The 18,732-nt window shown below is 55.1% G+C and overlaps 1 protein-coding gene across 7 annotated transcripts; it reads left to right on the forward strand.

Moving 5' to 3' along the window:
• Nucleotides 1-842: 842 nt before the first annotated feature.
• On the forward strand, nucleotides 843-14,327 carry SEMA6C (semaphorin 6C). Of its 7 annotated transcripts, XM_019955831.2 has the most exons (21): nucleotides 843-1,092; nucleotides 3,069-3,118; nucleotides 4,860-5,028; nucleotides 6,643-6,757; nucleotides 7,057-7,120; nucleotides 7,277-7,333; nucleotides 7,691-7,792; nucleotides 8,017-8,107; nucleotides 8,306-8,425; nucleotides 8,605-8,693; nucleotides 8,986-9,203; nucleotides 9,473-9,604; nucleotides 9,869-10,021; nucleotides 10,252-10,425; nucleotides 10,695-10,841; nucleotides 11,115-11,192; nucleotides 11,319-11,374; nucleotides 11,544-11,588; nucleotides 11,941-12,036; nucleotides 12,471-13,338; nucleotides 13,514-14,327. In XM_019955831.2, exons 3-21 carry the CDS (start codon nucleotides 4,914-4,916, stop codon nucleotides 13,569-13,571), a joined length of 2,778 nt encoding a protein of 925 aa, XP_019811390.2. In that variant the 5' UTR covers nucleotides 843-1,092; nucleotides 3,069-3,118; nucleotides 4,860-4,913; the 3' UTR covers nucleotides 13,572-14,327. The 7 variants fall into 7 exon arrangements, with proteins under 7 accessions (XP_019811390.2, XP_070641816.1, XP_070641817.1 ...); XM_070785715.1 differs by having other exon boundaries at nucleotides 843-1,159; nucleotides 12,471-14,327; XM_070785716.1 differs by having other exon boundaries at nucleotides 843-1,106; nucleotides 12,471-14,327.
• Nucleotides 14,328-18,732: the final 4,405 nt, after the last annotated feature.

Genomic DNA, 18,732 nt, shown 5'->3' on the forward strand with positions numbered 1-18,732 from the left:
GCAGCTGATTACTTTTCCTTTCTTTCAGGTCCCATGTTGCTCCTCTTTCTGTGTGACTCTGAATCAGTTTGTCCCAGTCTCCACATCTCTGTTTTGGCTTCAGCCCTACTCACCTGTCCTCTTCCATCAACCAGCAGCCTAACTGCTGGCCACCCTGACTTCCTGGCTCCTTAGTTTCTGGCCTACTGGCCTAAGTACGTCTTGCTTTGATAGTAGGGATAGGAGGGGAGATGATGAAGATAAGGCAAATTCCTGGCGACATCTTCCTTTCCTTTTCCAGGCCTCAAGCCCTCAAATGCATGCTAGGTCTCCCTTACCCGAGTCGGGATGAACCAGAGGAGGCACATGAGAAGAATAAACGATTTGATGTAAAAAGAGTGGAGAGGAGGAATAGAGGTTTGGGGGCAGAGTAAGGGAGAGGTGTACCCAGGAGCAGGGTAGTCAAAGTACATTGGAGAGAGAAAAGAGAGGGAGGGTCACGCCGGCTCTGACAGCCCAGCCCAGCCGAGGTCCTCGGGTTTCCTGTCTGTCTCTCCTCCAAGCTGCTGTTCCTTCCTCTCTTGTGAGATTTCTTCCCCGGGCCTCTCCATGTTAAAGCGTGTGACCCCTCCTCTGACCGGGCCTCAGCGACTGTCCGTGGATCTCGCGCCTGGCTAGGGTCTCCTGCTCAGCCTCCCGGCCAGGCCCTCTCGGTGGGCGGTGCTCCCGACGCCCCTCCTCCTCCGAGAACTATTGGCGGAGAGGTGTCGAGAAGGCGGTGTCTAACCGGCCTCCGAGAGCCCGATTAGTAATGGGGACCCCGAGGCGGGCCGGAGGCGGGTCCGGTCGGGAGGCGGGCGGGGCGGCTGGGGCCCGGCCCAGAGCTCCGGGCGGTCGCATTGTTTTCCTCCGCGGAACCGCGGCGGGAGTGGGGTTTGCGACTGGGATCCAGGACTCGCGCGACCTGTCAGCGCCCGGGAGCCCAGATCCAAGCTCCATCCAATTCGGACATTTACCACATCTGACTGGGGCCCCAACCGATTGAGAACTCGGCGCGGTGCGCGGCCGCTGCTCGACCGCTGCGATCTCTCTCCCGCTGACCCGGATCTCGGAGCAAGTATCCTGGAGTAGGGCTGGGGCTGCAGGGAGGCGGGGAGGATCGGGGCGCCGAAGGCTGGGGGTAAGCTTCGAAGTGCCAGAGGGACCCGGGAGGGCGCCAGCGCTCTGTCGTGCTTGGATGACGGAGAGGGTCAGCGGAGTTGGGGTGAACCGAGGGAAGAGGGGAGCCACGCTACGGCACTGTGGGGCGCAAGGTCTGGACGCCTCCTGTGACCTGGCTTCTCCGAGTCGCGTCCCTCGCATTGAGGAGCGCGAAAGGCATTATTTGAGGCGCGCATCATACAGACGGTGGAAAACCTGGTCTCTTGCCTCCCCAGCAGAAAGATTAAGGCTTCGAGACCCGTGGGGAACCGGACCCTCGCGTTTCCCCTGCAGGGAAGGGAAGAACGCGTCGCTCCAGACTTTGATGCTCCGGCTGCACCTCTGTCATTGTGCAAGCGGGAGTCTGAGCACCTCCCAGCGGGGTTGACTTGATCATAGAGTCGGGAATGGGCCCCGAGGAACATTAGTCCTAGAGCCCATAACCTTCCTTCACCCCACTTGCCCAGGGGCTTTGTTAGACCTTGGTCTCCCAAGGCGGAGAGCCCGGCTGACGATTGCATCTCCAGCCCGCGGACCCCGCTCTGCGCTGGCCGCAGGCCCGCCCTCCTCGGTTCCAAGCCTCTGGCCCTGTTTCCCTGGCCTCGGAGACCCGCCTCCGTTCCCAACCCCCGCTCCCATCCCTGTTCGATCTGCGCCTGCAGGCCCCTCCAGCCCCTCCTCCCGCTAACGTGGCTCTGGGACCCGGTCCCGGCCCAGACTCTGCTACCCGCCCCTCTCCGAGCCCCAGATCCAGTGAGGGGGAGACACGTCGAGCCCCTGGCCCCAGGCCCACCTCAGGCGAGCCTCTAGACACCTGGATTATCCTCGTTCGGGGCTGGGTGGGAGGGAAGGTAGGGACCAAACCGGGGGCTGATAGCTAAGGGTGAGGGGAACTGTCTTGGAGAAGGGAAGGCGCCTGTTCCCTGAGGCTCCTTGGTGCGCCCCCCACCCCCACCCCATCCTTAGAGGAACGTGGACTGGGGCAGGCGACCAGCCCGAAGGCTTCCTGCTATTGTCCCCAGCCGGGTCTCTTCTCCCTGCCTTCCCCAGCCCCCTGCTAGATTCTGGCTATGACCCTGGCCACTCCTCAGAGGTGGCTGCAGGGCCAGGAGGAGACAGAAGGGCTGTTTCCTCTTCCCAGCAAGGGGAGAACCTAGGAGGGGGAGAAAGAGCTGGCCAGGCCTCCCCCATTTGCTCCAAATGGGGAGTGTGAAGCAGCTGGGACTGGTCCTGGCAGGGTAAGCCTTTCCCCAAGCCAGGCGTTGCATGGGGGCAACTCAGATGCTGCTCACTAAAATCATCTGTGGGAAGACCTCTTAAAGACAGCATAAAGTCTGGGGGGCCAATGCAATGGCCAACCAAGTGTTTTCAGAGGCTGAACTAATCCAGTCTAAAGTGGGGGGTAGAGTGGAGAGAGATTGGGTGGGAGGGAGGCAGGGCCTGCTCTGAGGGAAGGAAGGGGCTTGGTATTAGAGCATATTGCTAAGGGATGAAAAACATGCAAATGATATGCAAATTAGCCTCTATTGTCCCCGGCTAGGGTGCTTTTGCTAAGACGGCTGCGGGGTTCTGAAGGTTTTCATATGGGAGTGGTCAGCATGCCCTCCAAACTCTCCCAATCACCCCTTTTCCCAAGACTGGCCCTGAAGTTCCAGGATTTTCTGGGTAGGGTCCAGCCCCAGCACCTGCCCTTGTCCTCACAGCTCTAGGCATGAATGGCCAGGACCTTTGTAATCAAGCTCAATGTCAATGTGTCCCCCAGTTCCAGGGCAGCATCTCCCCTACCCTAGCCTCATTAGACTTCTCTTGATGTTCACATTTACTTTTAAGGGATGTGGTAATGAGGTATAATTCAGTCTCTTCCCTCCTTCTGTCCCTTCTTCCATCAGGTCAGAGGTCTCCTACCCCCCTCAAACCCCCACAGGAGTCACCACCCCAGGTAAGGAAAGGGCAATAGCCCCTGAGGGCAGGGGATGGAAGTAGGCATGGCCTGGGAACAGAAGAGGGTCAGATCATTCTCCCCACTTGCCTGAGACTGAAGTTGTTTCCTGGGTGAAGATACCAGTTGCCCAGGGCAACTTGGGGGGGGGGGCAGGAGGGGGAGGATAGGAGACAAGCTGTGTCCCTTTCTCTTCCCCTAGGAGCAGCACCATCCGGAACCATTGTGGGGTGGGGGGCGGGGAGGGGATGGTGGCAGAGGGAGGCTTGGCCTTTCAGCACCAGAGGGTCGTTAGCTAGCTGACTGCTCTGCCCCTGGGGAGGGGGTCATCATTAGGTGCTCCTATCCCTTCCCCTCCTCCAGCTCTCTTGGGATCCCATCTGACGTCAGCCTCCCCATCAATGACGCTGGATTGGGGGTGGGGTACACTTGGGTCCTGGCTCCAAGAGTGGAGTTGTGGGGGAGATGGAATGGGGGAGGCCTGGAAGCCCAGGGTCTCTTCTTCAGGGAACATGGCAGGACAGGCAACTGAGGATTAGTGTAGGATAACTGTCTGTTCATGGAAAGGAGGGAGTCTCACCCTTGCTGACCTGATTTCCTGGGCTTACTCAGCCCCTCACTTCAATATCAGGGGAAGGCAGGAAGCTGGTGTCCACCTCCCACTGTGGGTTCTAGCCAGGGTCAGCTTGGCTGGGGAAGGCCGATGGAGGCTGATGGGTGGGAAGGACGGCTGTCTTACAGTCCCTTCCACCATATCTTTCTTTTCCTGGACTTTGGGCTACAATCGCCTGCCTGTCATTGAATTATTTACATTTTCATTCCACGGCAGCCCAAAGAGGGAAGGAAGGGAGAGAGGGACATATTCAGTCATATCTCCTCACCAGTATAGCCTCTTCTATGACTGGCTCCTCACAGGGGGTGGGTCTGCTCTTTTACAAATTGAGCACATGCAAGGTTTCTTAGGAGTTGGGGAGGGAACAGGGGGCTAGGGAGGCTGGGAGGGGGCACAGTGGTCGGGCAGACAGCTGCAGCCAGAGCTAAATTTAGCCTCTGATCTGGCTTTGATGCAGATTCATTTTTGGCTAAGACAGCCCCCCTCCCTCACTCCCCTCCCTACGCAGCTTCCCCCTAGCAATGGAAAGGGCCCTAGAAGCAGGAGCTTAGACCAGGGCAAAGACCCCTGGGCTGCCTCCCCAACTCTGTTCTTCCTGAGCCCTAAACAGGATGATGGCTGCCTCACAGCTGCCTCTACCAAGGCGCGGTGCCTAAGTTGCTCCCAGGGTGCCATGGGGGTCTGTGAGGGAGGGGAGGCAGACATGATATCCTCTTCCTCCCCCCCAGTGCCAAGGAATCACTATTTATAATTTTAAGGCTTCAGTGTCTAATTATAGCTGAGACGAGGTTAGCAAGAGGGGGCCAGGAGGTGTCACCTACCGAATGTCCCAGGCCCAGTCAGGAGAGAGGAGGAAAGGCTGAGTGAGAATGCTGGGGGGAGGGAGCGGGCGTATCCTGTCCTTACCTGGGGTCACACTGGCAGGCTTCACACCAGCCAGTTGGGGCCAGTTGGAGAGGGAAGGGCCTTGAGTGACAGTGACAGCCGGCTGGCACTGAGGCAGTGCCAGAGATAGGATTCTTTACCCTTCTCCGCAGGGTCTTCTGGGGATAGACCTGGGAAGGAGCCCTCCTGCTTCAAAGGTGGAGGACGTTTGGCCCCTTCGCCCACTTCTGTCTTCTCTTTCAGGGCCAGCATATGGGTGAGGGGGCAGCCCCTGGGGCCTGAGCTGCCCCACACAGAATGCCCCGTGCCCCCCACTTCATGCCCTTGCTGCTACTACTCTTGCTCTCAATTCCACACACGCAGGCTGCATTTCCCCAGGACCCTCTCCCTCTGCTGACCTCTGACCTGCACGGTGAGTGCTTGGCACCCTGGCCCTCTATGTGAGCTCAGCACTCAGTCTTGGCAATGAGACACGGAGACCTTTTGTGTGGGTGGCAAGCTGCAGGAGGGCTCTCGGTCTCAAGGAAGCTAAGAGTTGACAGGAAAGGGGAGCAGATAGGTGGAGGGGCACAGAGGCCAGTCACTTCTCATCTGTGGGCCAACTTTCTTCACTTCCAGGCAGCACTGTTCAGTGATAAAGAACATGGACTCTTGGTCAGACCAAACCGTGGCAGGTTCAAATTCCTGCTGCTCACTTTATAAGGAGTTATTTAACCTTCTTTGCCTCAGTCTCCTCATCGGCAAAATGAAGATAATAATTGTATTCTAGCAGGAATTCCCTGGTGGTCCGTGCTTTCACCACAGTGACCACAGGTTCAATTCCTGCTTTGGGAACCAAGATCCCATGGGCCATGAGGCATGGCCAAAAAATAGTATTTTACCTCATGGAGTTATTTAGGGATTAAATGAGGTAATACAGGTAAAGTGCTAAGAACACTGTCTGGCACAAAGTAAATGATGTATATGTGTTTGCTATTATTATTAGCTACAAAATGAAGGCTTGGGACTAATTCAGTGGTTCCCACCACCTCTTACCTCCCTCTCCACCACTTTATCACCACCACATCTAGGTCCGTCATGGTGGGACTTACTGAATGTCCCAGGCCCAGTCAGGAGAGAGGAGGAAAGGCTGAGTGAGAAGGCTAGGGGGAGGGAGCAGGCTTATCCAGTCCTTACCTGGGGTCACACTGGCAGGCTTCACACCAGCCAGTTGGGGCCAGTTGGAGAGGGAAGGGCCACTGTCCCACCGTGACAGACCTTGCAGATAGATCTATTTGCAGCTTCCTGTTATATATGTAGAATTTAGAGTAATTTTAAGGTTGAAGGAATGGCAGTTAGGTTACTGAGAGTAACTGTTGGGGGATAGATAAGAGTAGCAAACACTTCCATGTGTCAGACAGTGTTCTAATCATGGTACAAATGTTAAATCATCTCTCTCTGAACTCTGGGCTCCCTCTGAACACTGATGACTGTGGTTTCCATGATCAGGCCAGGTGGATGCTGGAGTTGGTTAGAGGAGGCAGAAAGCTTGGAGGATTGAGGTGGTCTGTGAAGAGCCTTGAGGGGAGGGTGAAAAAAGAGGGCTGGGAGAGATGGCGTGAGGAAATGGTCTACGTGGGACAGCATACAATGTGGAAAGAAAGGGAATTGCTAGCCCTAAGGCAGATCTAAGAACTGGGTTGGGCTCAGCTCTGAACTCAGACAGGCCTGGATCTGAATTGGGGTCCCTGCCACTCCCAAGCTAAATGAGCTCTGCAAATTTCTTATTGGCTTTAAGCCTCAGGTTCCTCATCTGTAACATAGCACCAACCTACTTCATAGGGTTGCTGTCTGAAATGAGACAATGCCGCTCAAGTGCTCACACAGTGCTTGGCAGAGGTGAAGTGCTCAGAGTTAGCTGATATTGTATTTAGCCTTCTTAATACCTTTATTAACATGCCCAGGGCTGGGTTTCCTCTGGCTGGGGAGGATGTTGAGGGAGTGTTGTGTCTGAGGGCGTCAGCACCCACCTCTCTGTGCCTTCTAGGTATCTCTCCATTATCCTGGTTCCGGGGCCTGGAGGATGATGCTGTGGTTGCGGAACTTGGGCTGGACTTTCAGAGATTCCTGACCCTGAACCGGACCTTGTTAGTGGCTGCCAGGTAAACTGGCTGTGGCACCACTGTGGGGCTGCCAGGCCTGTTTCCAGGCAGGCATGGGACCTGCATGGCCACTGCCACATCTTGAAGAGGACACATGCAGGTGTACAAGCCCTGGGGTTTGGACATGTTAGGACCCAGAACATAGCTGGGTCCTATGGGTGTGGAGTCAGGGGGAGAAGACGGGGCAGGAGGTCTACACTGTTTGTCCCCGAGCATCTGAACACGGACTAGGTGGGGACACGGGAGTTCAAGTGGGGAGCCATGGGTTGGCTCTGATCCCTCCTTGCTTATCCCTTCAGGGATCACGTTTTCTCCTTTGATCTTCAAGCCCAAGAAGAAGGGGAGGGGCTCGTGCCCAACAAGGTGAGGGGCTGTGTGGGAGGAGGTTGAGGCATGGAGATGAGGCTGGAAAGGTCTAACGGCGATCCAGGGGGTGGGAAGAAGACTCCAAAAGGGAACCACAATGTGCGGTGGGTCCAGGCTGTGCCACGATTTTCCCTCTTCTACTTTTCCCTCCAGTATCTAACATGGAGGAGCCAAGACGTGGAGAACTGTGCCGTGCGGGGCAAGCTGACGGTGAGGAGTGGGATGAAAATCTTGAGGGTAGGAGATGATCCAGCCTGCAGGCTCTGTCCAACTGACCCTCCACCTACCCAAATCTCTGCTACTTCTCTTATCTCAAGTCACAGAGGAAAATATACAGGAAAGGGAATTGATGATTTTTAGCTTCCTTTACACATCTCACACAAAAGAAGAGCGAGGCTCTGAGAGGCCAAAGAACTTGCCCAAGACCCCAGGACTAGTAGTAAATAGCTTCTTTGAAACTTTACCCCCTATTGCTCTAACTGGCTCAAGGAGGATAACCCTACTTCCATGACCCCTGTCCCAGTCCCAGGGAGCCCTGTGGCTGACCTAGAATTCTGGATTCTCTAGGACGAGTGCTACAACTACATTCGGGTTCTCGTGCCCTGGGACTCCCAGACGCTCCTTGCCTGTGGAACGAACTCATTCAGCCCCGTGTGCCGCAGCTATGGGGTACAAAGGCGAGGGTGGGGCATCAGGATGGGAGGAGGAGGAGAACTCAAGCTGGGCAATCAGTTTGGTGGGGATGGACAAGCAGTGGGTGGGGGATGGGAGTGCCCTGGGTGGAGGGTCCGGAAGAGGTGGGGCAAGGAGGCAAGGAGACGTGAGGAAGTGGGCTATGGAGCCAGACTTGCAACACCCCGAGGGTTCCAAGAACCTGTTCCTTCTGCCTCCAGATAACTTCGCTGCAGCAGGAGGGTGAGGAGCTGAGTGGGCAAGCTCGATGCCCCTTTGATGCCACCCAGTCCAACGTGGCCGTGTTTGCAGGTGTGCACCTGGGCATGTGAGAAGCAGGCATGTGGCTGCCATGTTAGCCCCTTTCCGAGTTTGGTCTTTCCTGCATGCTCCTGAATCAGGGGTGAGGTAGGGGCCAGGGTCAGGCCAAGGTAGGGGTGTGGGATGCCCAAGGAGAGCCAAGATACAGATCCCTGAGCCCCCCTGATGCCACCCTACCCACCCCTCCAGAGGGCAGCCTGTACTCAGCCACAGCTGCAGACTTCCAGGCCAGTGATGCTGTGGTTTACCGAAGCCTTGGGCCTCAGCCCCCGCTCCGCTCCGCCAAGTACGACTCCAAGTGGCTCAGAGGTCAGGGTGGGCCTGGGGGAGGGAGGCTGCTCTTGGGGAGGAGGTGCAGGGGGAGGGCTGTGGCAGGCAGGTGGTGGTAATTGTGTGCAGGTGTGCTAAGGGGAAAGGCGGTGTGGGATCAGGAGATTCTGGACAGGTACAGATACTTTTCCATACCGTTCCTGTCACTTCCCACTCAGAGCCACACTTTGTCCACGCTTTGGAGCACGGAGACCATGTCTACTTCTTCTTCCGAGAAGTCTCTGTGGAGGATGCCCGGCTGGGGAGGGTAAGGAGGTGGGCAGTGGGGGTGGTAGCTAGAGGCTTCTGCTGGCTCCTAGGAGTTGGACATTTGGGGAAGAGCTCCTGGCTGGGCTCTGAGCCCACCGTGGAGCTGCCCTCAGGCCTCTGTCCCCTCATCCTGCTGTTCCTCACCTTGACCCGGACTGACCAACCACACCACATCCTCCCTTAGCTGTGCCCCTGACATTGGTCTCTTGGTACTCTAACCCCACCAAACCGCTCTCCCCCTGCTGGCCGGGGCTCTCGCTGACCTCCATCCTCCCTGGCTCTCCCGGCAGGTGCAGTTCTCCCGTGTGGCCCGTGTGTGTAAGCGCGACATGGGTGGCTCACCTAGGGCCTTGGACCGCCACTGGACATCCTTCCTGAAGCTGCGGCTCAACTGCTCTGTCCCTGGAGACTCGACCTTCTATTTTGATGTCTTACAGGCCTTGACAGGGCCTGTGAACTTGTATGGTCGCTCTGCTCTCTTTGGGGTCTTCACCACCCAGACCAATAGGTTGGTACTAGACTAGTCAATGCAGCCCAGTCTGTCCCCTTCCCTCCGCGCCCCCCAGCAACAAAGATCATCCTGCAGAGCCTACTGATGAGGGTGGTGAGGGGAAGCTCCATTTTCCTTGTACTTTCTTTGCATGGCCCCCAGGGGCTGCCCCGCTCTCTCAGGCTCTCCCGTAAGATGGTACTTGAAGTGGGGTGGCCAAGTCTTACCTGGGAGGCGCTCTGCTGTCCCTTCTAAACCTAGCCCACGTCATTCTCTGGCTCCCTCAGCATTCCTGGCTCTGCGGTCTGCGCCTTCTACCTGGATGATATCGAGCGTGGGTTTGAGGGCAAGTTCAAGGAGCAGAGGAGTCTGGATGGGGCCTGGACCCCTGTGTCTGAGGACAGGGTCCCCTCCCCCAGGTACCCAGGATGGGGGGCTTTGGTGGAGGCAGAAGCAAGCAGTGTCTGCTCCCCAAATAAGTTATGAGGAGAGGGCAAGGTGTCCAAGGCCTGGGGAGGGGGCTGTCATGGGTTGGCAGCAGGGAAGGGAAGCAGTAGTATGAATGTCTGTGTGCAGATGGAACAAGAGGCCTCCTGGCCCTAGGGCAGGCTGCTGGGGCTTAGCTAGGCTCTGTAACCACCAGCTCCCTGTCCCAAGGCTGCCTCTTCCTATGTGTCCTCCAGGCCCGGATCCTGTGCAGGAGTAGGTGTGGCTGCATTGTTTCCCTCTTCCCGAGATCTCCCTGATGATGTCCTGACCTTCATCAAGGCTCACCCACTCCTGGACCCTGCCGTGCCACCTGCCACCCATCAGCCTCTGCTCACCCTCACCAGCAGGTATCAGGCTGAAAAATCCTGACCACTGCCATCTGCCCCTCACCCACTCTCTTTTTCTGACCCCACAAGGTAAATCATATTAGTAGGAGGAAGAACCTATGAAAGTGGGAGGGACAGAGCTAAGAAGGAAACCCTGGGCTGGGGGAAGGGCAGAGAAGGGGTATCCAGGTCCTTGAAACACTCAAGCTTCCACTGGTCAGGCTGTCCTGACCCGAGGCCTATTCCTCTAGGGCCCTACTGACCCAGGTGGCTGTGGATGGCATGGCTGGTCCCTACAGTAACATCACAGTCCTGTTCCTTGGCTCCAATGATGGGACAGTGCTGAAGGTGCTGCCCCCAGGGGGGCAATCTGGGGGCTCTGAGCCCATTCTGTTGGAAGAGATCGATGCCTACAGCCCCTCCCGGTGAGCCCTTTGTCCAGCAGGCCCCCTGCAGAGCAGGGATGGAATGTGAGGTGGGAGATGGGGATATGGGGATGGGGTGGGGACTCCGATATTGGAAGTTGTGGGGACGAGAGAGGGACTTGGAGAGATGACATTGTGTAGCACGGCAGGGTAGCCCCATGAGTTGTATTCAGTTGCTTGTATGCCTCCCCACCTTCTTTTCTTTACCTTACCCAGGGAAAAAGGAGCCTCACCTGCTCCACCTCTGACTCCCTCTGGCCTCACCTTAGGTGCAGTGGGAAGCGGGCAGCCCAAACAGCACGGCGGGTCATAGGGCTGGAGCTGGACACTGAAGGTCACAGGCTCTTTGTGGCTTTTTCTGGCTGCATCATCTACCTCCCTCTTAGTCGGTGTGCCCGGCATGGGGCCTGTCGGAGGTGAGAGGGACTTGAGGCCAGGCTCCCTGGGCCTGCAGGCACAAAGGCATTGGGGGTGGCAGGGAAATGCAGGGGGTGGTTGTGTGTGGTGGGATGTCCACAAGCATCCTGCCGGTGGGCAGTCACCAGGGACAGGACTAGGGATTGGTGTGGATAGGATGGGAGTATCAGGCTAGGAGCCTCCTGCAGGCCAGGGTGAGAGTGAAAGAGGCAGGGGAATGGACTGTGATTAGAGTGGAGGGTCCCAGCCTCATATGACTCAGTTTTCCCTAGGAGCTGTCTGGCTTCTCAGGACCCATACTGTGGATGGGACAGCTCCAGAGGCTGCGTGGATATCAGGGCACCTGGTGGGTAAGTGAGGGGCTCCTGGATCTCCTGAGAAAAAAGCTCCCCACTACTAAGAGAGGAGGCTGAGGGCTAGGGTGGGGGAGGGGACAAGAGGTATACCTGCACTGAGCCACCTCCATTTCCTCCTAGGATTGATGTGGATCCAACTGGTAACCAGGAATCCATGGAGCATGATGACTGCCAAGGTAAAAAGGGCAAAGGCAGCTGTATCCATTGTTGAGCATGGCTCTGATGGCCATAGACACCATCCCAGGTGTGGGCTTTTGTCCTTCTCTCCTTCTGTGGCACGGTCATGCCCATCAGTTCCTCATGAAGCCTCCCCCCACCTTCACCCTTTCTCTCCCTGTTTCATAGATGGAGCTACTGGGAGTCAGTCTGGTACAGGGGATTCCACTTATGGTGAGTTCTGTTGTCCCAACTTCACCATGGTCAGCCCATTCTCACCCAAGTCCATGCCCCATGGCAGCAGCAGATCAGCACCCTGGACACTCTGAGAGAGTCTCAGAAAGGGCTAACATTCTAAGTATCTAGCATATAGCTCAGTGCTTGGCACATTATAGGATGCCTAATAGATAGTTTTTGAACAAAGAAATCAAAGAATGCCTTGCATGTAAGCCCTTCCCCATTCCCAGAGGAAAATGAAGGCTGCAGTTCTGGACTTCTGGGTTCCAAAAGGGGTGGGGGACCCGCTGGGGTTATCAGAGGTGGAGAACAGGAGTCTCATTGGCTCTGACCTGGTCTCTGTCATCAGTGCTTCTGAGTCCTGGCCCTTCCCCTGAGACCCCCAGTCCCCCCAGTGATGCCCACCCCCGGCCCCAGTCTTCCACTCTTGGAGCTCACACTCAGGGTAAGGGGGCTGGTTGGGAGGGACAGGAGTGAAGTGTGGAGCTGCCAATTCTTGAAGAATTCTAAGCCCCTCACTGATCATTGTTTGGTGTTCACTAATAATGCCTGTTTGGAGCCCCCCCTCCCTTCCCCTCCCCAGAGCTGGCCCTCCCAGACCCGCCTCCTTCAGCACGGGCAGAGTTTGGCAGTTGCTCTTGGCATGGCTACAGAGGCCTGAGCTGGGATGGAACTCCCCAGGCCCAGGCTCTAGCTTGTGTGTGAGGGTGGTTGGGTGGGCTGTGTGTTGAGGGGTCAGGGGAGGAGACTCCTGAAGAGGGTCAAGGCTGTGTAGGAGTGAAAGCAGAGCAGCAGTGGGAGAGAGGGACACTTCGGAACTCGCCTTCCCGCTGGCCTACCTTCGCTGAGCCTCCATCTCTCTTCTCTCTCGGTTGGCAGGCGTGCGCCGGGACCTCCCTCCAGCCTCATCCTCTCGCTCAGTCCCCATCCCACTCCTCCTGGCCTGTGTGGCTGCGGCCTTCGCTCTGGGCGCCTCGGTCTCTGGCCTCCTGGTCTCCTGCGCCTGTCGCCGAGCGCACCGACGGCGGAGCAAGGATATCGAGTCTGCAGGGATCCCACGTCCTCTCTCCCTCCGCAGCTTGGCCCGGCTGCATGGGGCGGGCCCAGAGCCGCCGCCGCCGTCCAAGGACGGAGAGGGGGCCCAGACGCCGCAGCTCTACACCACCTTCCTGCCTCCCCCCGAGGGCGTACCCCCGCCGGAGCTGGCCTGCCTGCCCACCCCGGAGTCCACGCCAGAGCTGCCGGTCAAGCACCTCCGCCATGCTGGAGGTCCCTGGGAGTGGAACCAGAACGGGAATAACGCCAAGGAGGGCCGGAGCCGCGCCCGGGGCGGGAACGCGGCGGGTGGCGCCGCGCCGCGCGTGCTGGTGAAGCCGCCGCCGCCTGGCTGTCCCGGGCAGGCCGTGGAAGTCACCACCTTGGAGGAACTACTGCGCTACCTGCACGGCCCGCAGGCGCCCAGGAAGGAGGCCGAGCCCCCGGTCGCCGCCCCTTTCACCTCGCGGCCGCTGCCGCCCGAGCCCGCCCCCACCCTCTTTGCCGGCCCCAGCCTGCTGCCCCGGGACTGTGCCCCGCCTCGGAGGCTGGACGTGCCCCCGGAGGGCAAGTGCCCGGCCCCGGCCGCCCGGCCTGCGCTCTCCGCCCCAGCTCCCCGGCTCGGGGTGGGCGGCAGCCGGAAGTTGCCCTTCTCCTCGCACCGTGCACCCCCTGCGCTGCTCACCCGAGTCCCCTCGGGAGGCCCCTCCAGGTACTCGGGGGGTGCCGGGAGACACCTCCTGTACCTGGGTCGGCCTGAGGGGCACCGGGGCCGCGCCCTCAAGAGGGTGGAAGGTCGAGAAGCCCCAGGGGCCCCTGAAGCCTCCCTTTGTCGGGCCCTCCTTGCAGGCGGCCGTCCCTGACGGCAGCCATTTTAACTTTTGAAGGGAGTTGCTTCAAGGCCTCAAGTGGGACCCTCGAGGCCCATGCCCTCAGAGGCCGTGAGCGTGGACGCGTCTCCAAGGACAGATGACCTCCCTCCCTGTTCCACACCTCCAGCCTTCCTGGACTCAGAGTCTCCCGAGGTCCCTGCCCGCCTCGGGTTTATTTATTGACTGCCGACTGTCTTTTCCCCCTGTCCTCGAGAGGAGTGGGAGGCGAGAAGCTCGCCCCCTCAGTGAGCCAGCTTTTCGGGGGTAACTGGCACACCCACTCCCCCTCTCCCTCAGCCAAGCTGCCTTAACTCGCCCCTCCGGGCCTCCACAGACTGGGCCCCGGGCGGGCCACACGGCGGACGGCCGGGGCTGAGCCACTCGCGTTGTGTACAGAGTCCTCGGGCCTCCTGGGACGTGCCTCCTCCTACTATGTAGGAGCCTCCGCTTCCCAATACAGCTGTGTCCCTGAGCCGCTGCATGACTTTACTCACGGAGCGGGCGGGGCGGGACGGGAACCGGTCGGCTACTCTGAGCACCTTTGCTCCAGAATTTCTGCCTTCAACTTGGCCTTGACTCTCTCCCGAGTAATTGGGATGGCTGCAGTCCCACCGGGGTTAATCAGGAAAGGTTTCCTGAAGGAGGCAAGCGAAGAAATGGTGCGTGGAGATGAACCAGGGCCCAGGAGACCCCGGGTAGAATTTAGGTGGGGTTAGGGAGGGTACTCCAAGCCCGTTTCTGGATCGAGGTAAGATGCACTTTTTCGTAGAATGCTCGACAGGGCGGGAGGAGGGTATTTGGGGAGAAATAAAATGAAGCTGCAGTGTAAGTGATTGAAGTTTCGCATTAGGAAATCTTGTCAAAAGAGAATTTCGCTGGAAGAACGTGGGTCGCAAGAGAAGAAGGCTACAAAAAGAAAAACACCAGCAAAGGCTTTAGTCCTGGACGAGTCAGGGGTTTGCCCCAACAGTTCCCTAAGGAGCAGTTACCCTTCACAGAACCAGAGGGGCGCCGAGAAGCATGATTTTTTGCACGCATGCGTAGCCTCCCCTAGCGAATGCCCCTGCAACACTCCAACACCGCGCGCCAAAGATCAGCTAGCTTGTGAAGTGCGGTTCCTCTGGCCGGGGCTGGCTGTAGATACCTGTCCATTACTCCCGGGGGCCAATGAGAGGGACGAACAGGATCTGGCCCGCCCACTACCTCGAGCTAAGGACACTTAAGGTCCTGAGCTGGCGGTGGCCGATTTTGCGGATTTACAAGTCTGGCTTTTTACCGGCGCGTGGCTGGAGTATCCCACAGGGTTGGAGCCCTAGGCTTCCCTATCGCGGGCGCCGCCTAGAGGCCAGTCCACGCCTTGCAGCTAAGGAAATCTCGCCGGGCTCTCTCCCGGTTCTTTGCCGAAAAGGCTTGGGCAGGAATCCGCTTGAAACAGTTTGTTGAAGAACCGTGATATGGTTTCTAGTTCCGCCCTTTACTCCTTGTTATCCTGCAGAGTCAAAGATCCACCCCTTAACCTTAGCCCGAAAACTGGGGTTGAGAGGCTCAAGTACGATAATGTATGAGAAAACTCTAAAGGAGAAAACATTGGTATCTTGTGATGATTTGTGAAAAAGTCAAGTTGCTCAGTCGTGTCCGACTCTGCGATCCCATGAACTGTAAGCCTACCAGGCTGCTCCATCCATGGGATTTTCCAGGCAAGAACACTGGAGTGGGTTGCCATTTCCTTCTCCAAGGGATCTTCCTGACCTAGGGATTGAACCGGGGTCTCCCGCATTGTAGGCAGACGCTTTACCGTCTGAGCCCTCCAAACTCAAAATTAGAATATTATTCCTATCTTTGCCATCTTCTTCTACTCAGCAATCTGTTTCCCTTTGTATCCCTACAAACTTCACTTAAAGATTTTCCCCTCAAGGTTTTTAAATGCTCTCTGAATACTTCTCACACCTTGGTTAGCTAGTTCCACCAAATTCGGCTGCCCTCGAGAATCTACCTTCTTTCTCCTTGAAGCTTGTTTACACCAGCTTGGAGAGGTCCTTTAGATCTCAGGTTTTCGTTGTTTTTTTTCCTCACCGGATGCCTTACTTAAACCAAGATTCTTTAAAATCATTGCTAGTTTCTAGATAGTAGAGGAGAGCAAGGAAGAAGTAAAGAAACTTTTCAGTCCCCTGACTTCATTATCCCTTTCAAACCAAGCCAGGACAAAGAAAAATTCTAAGACTGCAAACTTTCATAGCCCTCTGAGGGCAAATTCACATAAATTCTTCAGTTCAGCCCTGAAGGTGGTCACAAAGAAAGGGGTAAAATACCCTCAGGTTTCAATGTAGACCCCAAAGAGAAGTACAATAGAATTTTAACCTTGTGATTCTGCAGGCAGCTGCAATTTACAGCTGCAATTTACAAAGTCCTGGTTTCAGTTTAATTGTGAAGGGTGTTCATTTATTAGTATTTCTAAAGGATGGCAACTTCTTTAGTCAAGAGTACCCAAGCTGGACTCTTGAGAACTTTCTCAGGGCTTGGGAAAGCAACTATGTTGCAGTGAGAGCAAACAGTCCTTGGACTCGGCCACTGAATAGTCTTGTGGGTGACCTTGGCAATTCAACTAACCTCTCTGTACCTCAACTTCTTTTGTAAAGTATGGAAAGAAATATGCCAACAGGGGTTTATAAAACATTATATAAATATATAGGTTTAAATTAACTGCCTTGTGGGAAATAGTTGCTGCTGCTGCTGCTACTGCTGCTAAGTCGCGTCAGTCATGTCTGACTCTGTGTGACCCCATAGACGGCACCCAACAGGCTCCTCCGTCCCTGGGATTCTCCAGGCAAGAATACTGGAGTGGGTTGCTATTTCCTTCTCCAATGCATGAAAGTGAAAAGTGAAAGTGACGTCGCTCAGTCGTGTCAGGTCTGACTATTAGTGACATACTCCTTTCCAAATGATTCTGTATTTTCAAGGTTACTGAAAGGAAATGGCAAACCACTCCAGAACTTATCCCAAATAGACTACTACCAAGAATGTAATTCATTAGCACATATGAAAAACCTCATCCTGACAGAGTAGTGAATAATAATTAAGGGTTGAATTGAAAGAAATTATCACTGACAACACAGGGATAAACATAATCCTAAATGAGAAATCTGCTGATAGTTTTTTTTTTTTTTTAGGATATTAGCTCAAACTTTGTCTTCAGAAAAAAAACAAAATGTGCTAACAGGAGGATAAAGTTATCATCCTGAGGGATTTCTAAGCTGATTTCTCAGAGGCATCCTGGGAGGTTATGGAGAAACCAGGGCCCCAGTAGGCAGAGTCCATCAGCTTGTATAAAGCTTTGGGGACCTGAAACACAGAAGGTTCCACAGTCACAAAGCTTGAAAAGCTGTTCAGCATCTTTTGTAGCTAAGTCACAGGGGCCTGAGCTATTATTATCTCTCAGATTTATGTCTCCTTGATACCACTACCCTACCCTTGGGAACCTCACAGGTATGAGTCACTCTCTGTTACTTAAGCCAGCAGTTGACCCTTTAGAACTGTTGACTCATAAGAATTTAAGGTTACATGTATGAGAGTAAGATTGAAGTATATGGATAAAATATGAAATTTATGAATCCAAAATATCACCTGGTTTTACCAGGTGTATTAAGGTCCCAACAGAAAATAATTGACATGCTCAAAATAATCACGGGCTACTTTTTTTTTTTTTGAAGAACTACTTTTAAAAATTGTTGGCAAGGAATAGGTTAGGAACTGGAGGCTAGTAACAGCCTTACACCTGAAAGGACAAAGGGAGGTAGTGGTTACTGAGCCTTCGCAAGATAGCATTGAGAGGAGCAGTGGCCTTTAATCAAAGGAGTAGGGCCCAGGCGACCCCAAGGGAGGGAAACTGGGAAATCAATACACTGATTTCAGTCATTTTTCTCCATTCTGTCTTCTGCCCAGAACTTCCTATTGACTGACTCCAACTGGAAGCCTGGAGAAGGCAATGGCACCCCACTCCAGTACTCCTGCCTGTAAAGTCCCATGGACAGAGGAGCCTGGTGGGCTGCAGTCCATGGGGTCGCTATGAGTCGGATACAACTGAGCGACTTCACTTTCACTTTTCACTTTCATGCATTGGAGAAGGAAACAGCAACCTACTCCAGTGTTCTTGCCTGGAGAATCCCAGGGACGGGGGAGCCTGGTGGGCTGCTGTCTATGGGGTCACACAGAGTCGGACACAACTGAAGTGACTTAGCAGCAGCAGCAGCAACTGGAAGCCAAAGTGCAGGAAACCCATTGATGAAATTCATGCAGGTTAGCCTCCCAGGGGGCATCCCAGGTGGCGCTAGTGGTAAAGAACCTACCTGCCAATGCAGGATTCGTTCACTGGGCTGGGAAGATCCCCTGGAGGAGGGCATGGCAATCCACTCCAGTATTTTTTTTTTTTTTTTCACACCAGTATTCTTGACGGGAAAATCCCATGGACAGAAGAACCTGGTGGGCTACAGTCCATGTGGTCACAAAGAGTCCAACACAACTGAAACGGCTTCACACACACAGCCTCCCAGAATACAGAACAAGATACAGGAAGAAGGAGAGTGATCTGAAAGAAATATAAAAATATCCAGCATACCTAGATATGAAGACCCATCCATTTCCCACAAGAAGGGTTATCTTTAACTCTCCCTGTTTAAGTGTTGCTGACCAGCAACTTTATGAAGATGCCTCCTAAGTTAGTTCAGAAGCAAATTTTACTTTGGGGATTTTGCAGGAAAGGCTGCTTGGAGAAGTTACTTCTCCTCAGTTTCTTTTCCTTTTTTAAAAAATTATTTTATTTCTGGTTGCACTGAGTCTTCGTTGCTTCGTGCGGGCTTTCTCTAGTTTCAGTGAGTGTGGGCTACTCTGTTTCAGCATGCAGGCTTGTCACTGCGGTGGCTTCTGTTGCAGAGAACAGGCTCTAGGCACACGGGCTTCAGTAGTTGCAGCGCACGGGCTCAGGGGCTGCCGTACCTGTGCTTAACTGTTCCGAGGCAAGTGTAATCTCCCCAGAACACGGATTCAACCCGTGTTCCATGCATTGGCAGGCAGACTCTTATCCACTGTACCACCGGGGAAATCCACTTCTCCCATTTCTTAACTACAATTTGGGATGAGTTAAGTTGCCCAAAGTTAAGTGAGATGGTATTGTGACTAAAGGACAAACTATAGAGAAAAAAACACTAATAACTGTGTAGAAACAGGAGCTTTAGAAAGAA

This window comes from Bos indicus, chromosome 3 (genome assembly GCF_029378745.1).
Source record: "Bos indicus isolate NIAB-ARS_2022 breed Sahiwal x Tharparkar chromosome 3, NIAB-ARS_B.indTharparkar_mat_pri_1.0, whole genome shotgun sequence".
NCBI classification, from domain to species: Eukaryota; Metazoa; Chordata; class Mammalia; order Artiodactyla; family Bovidae; genus Bos; species Bos indicus.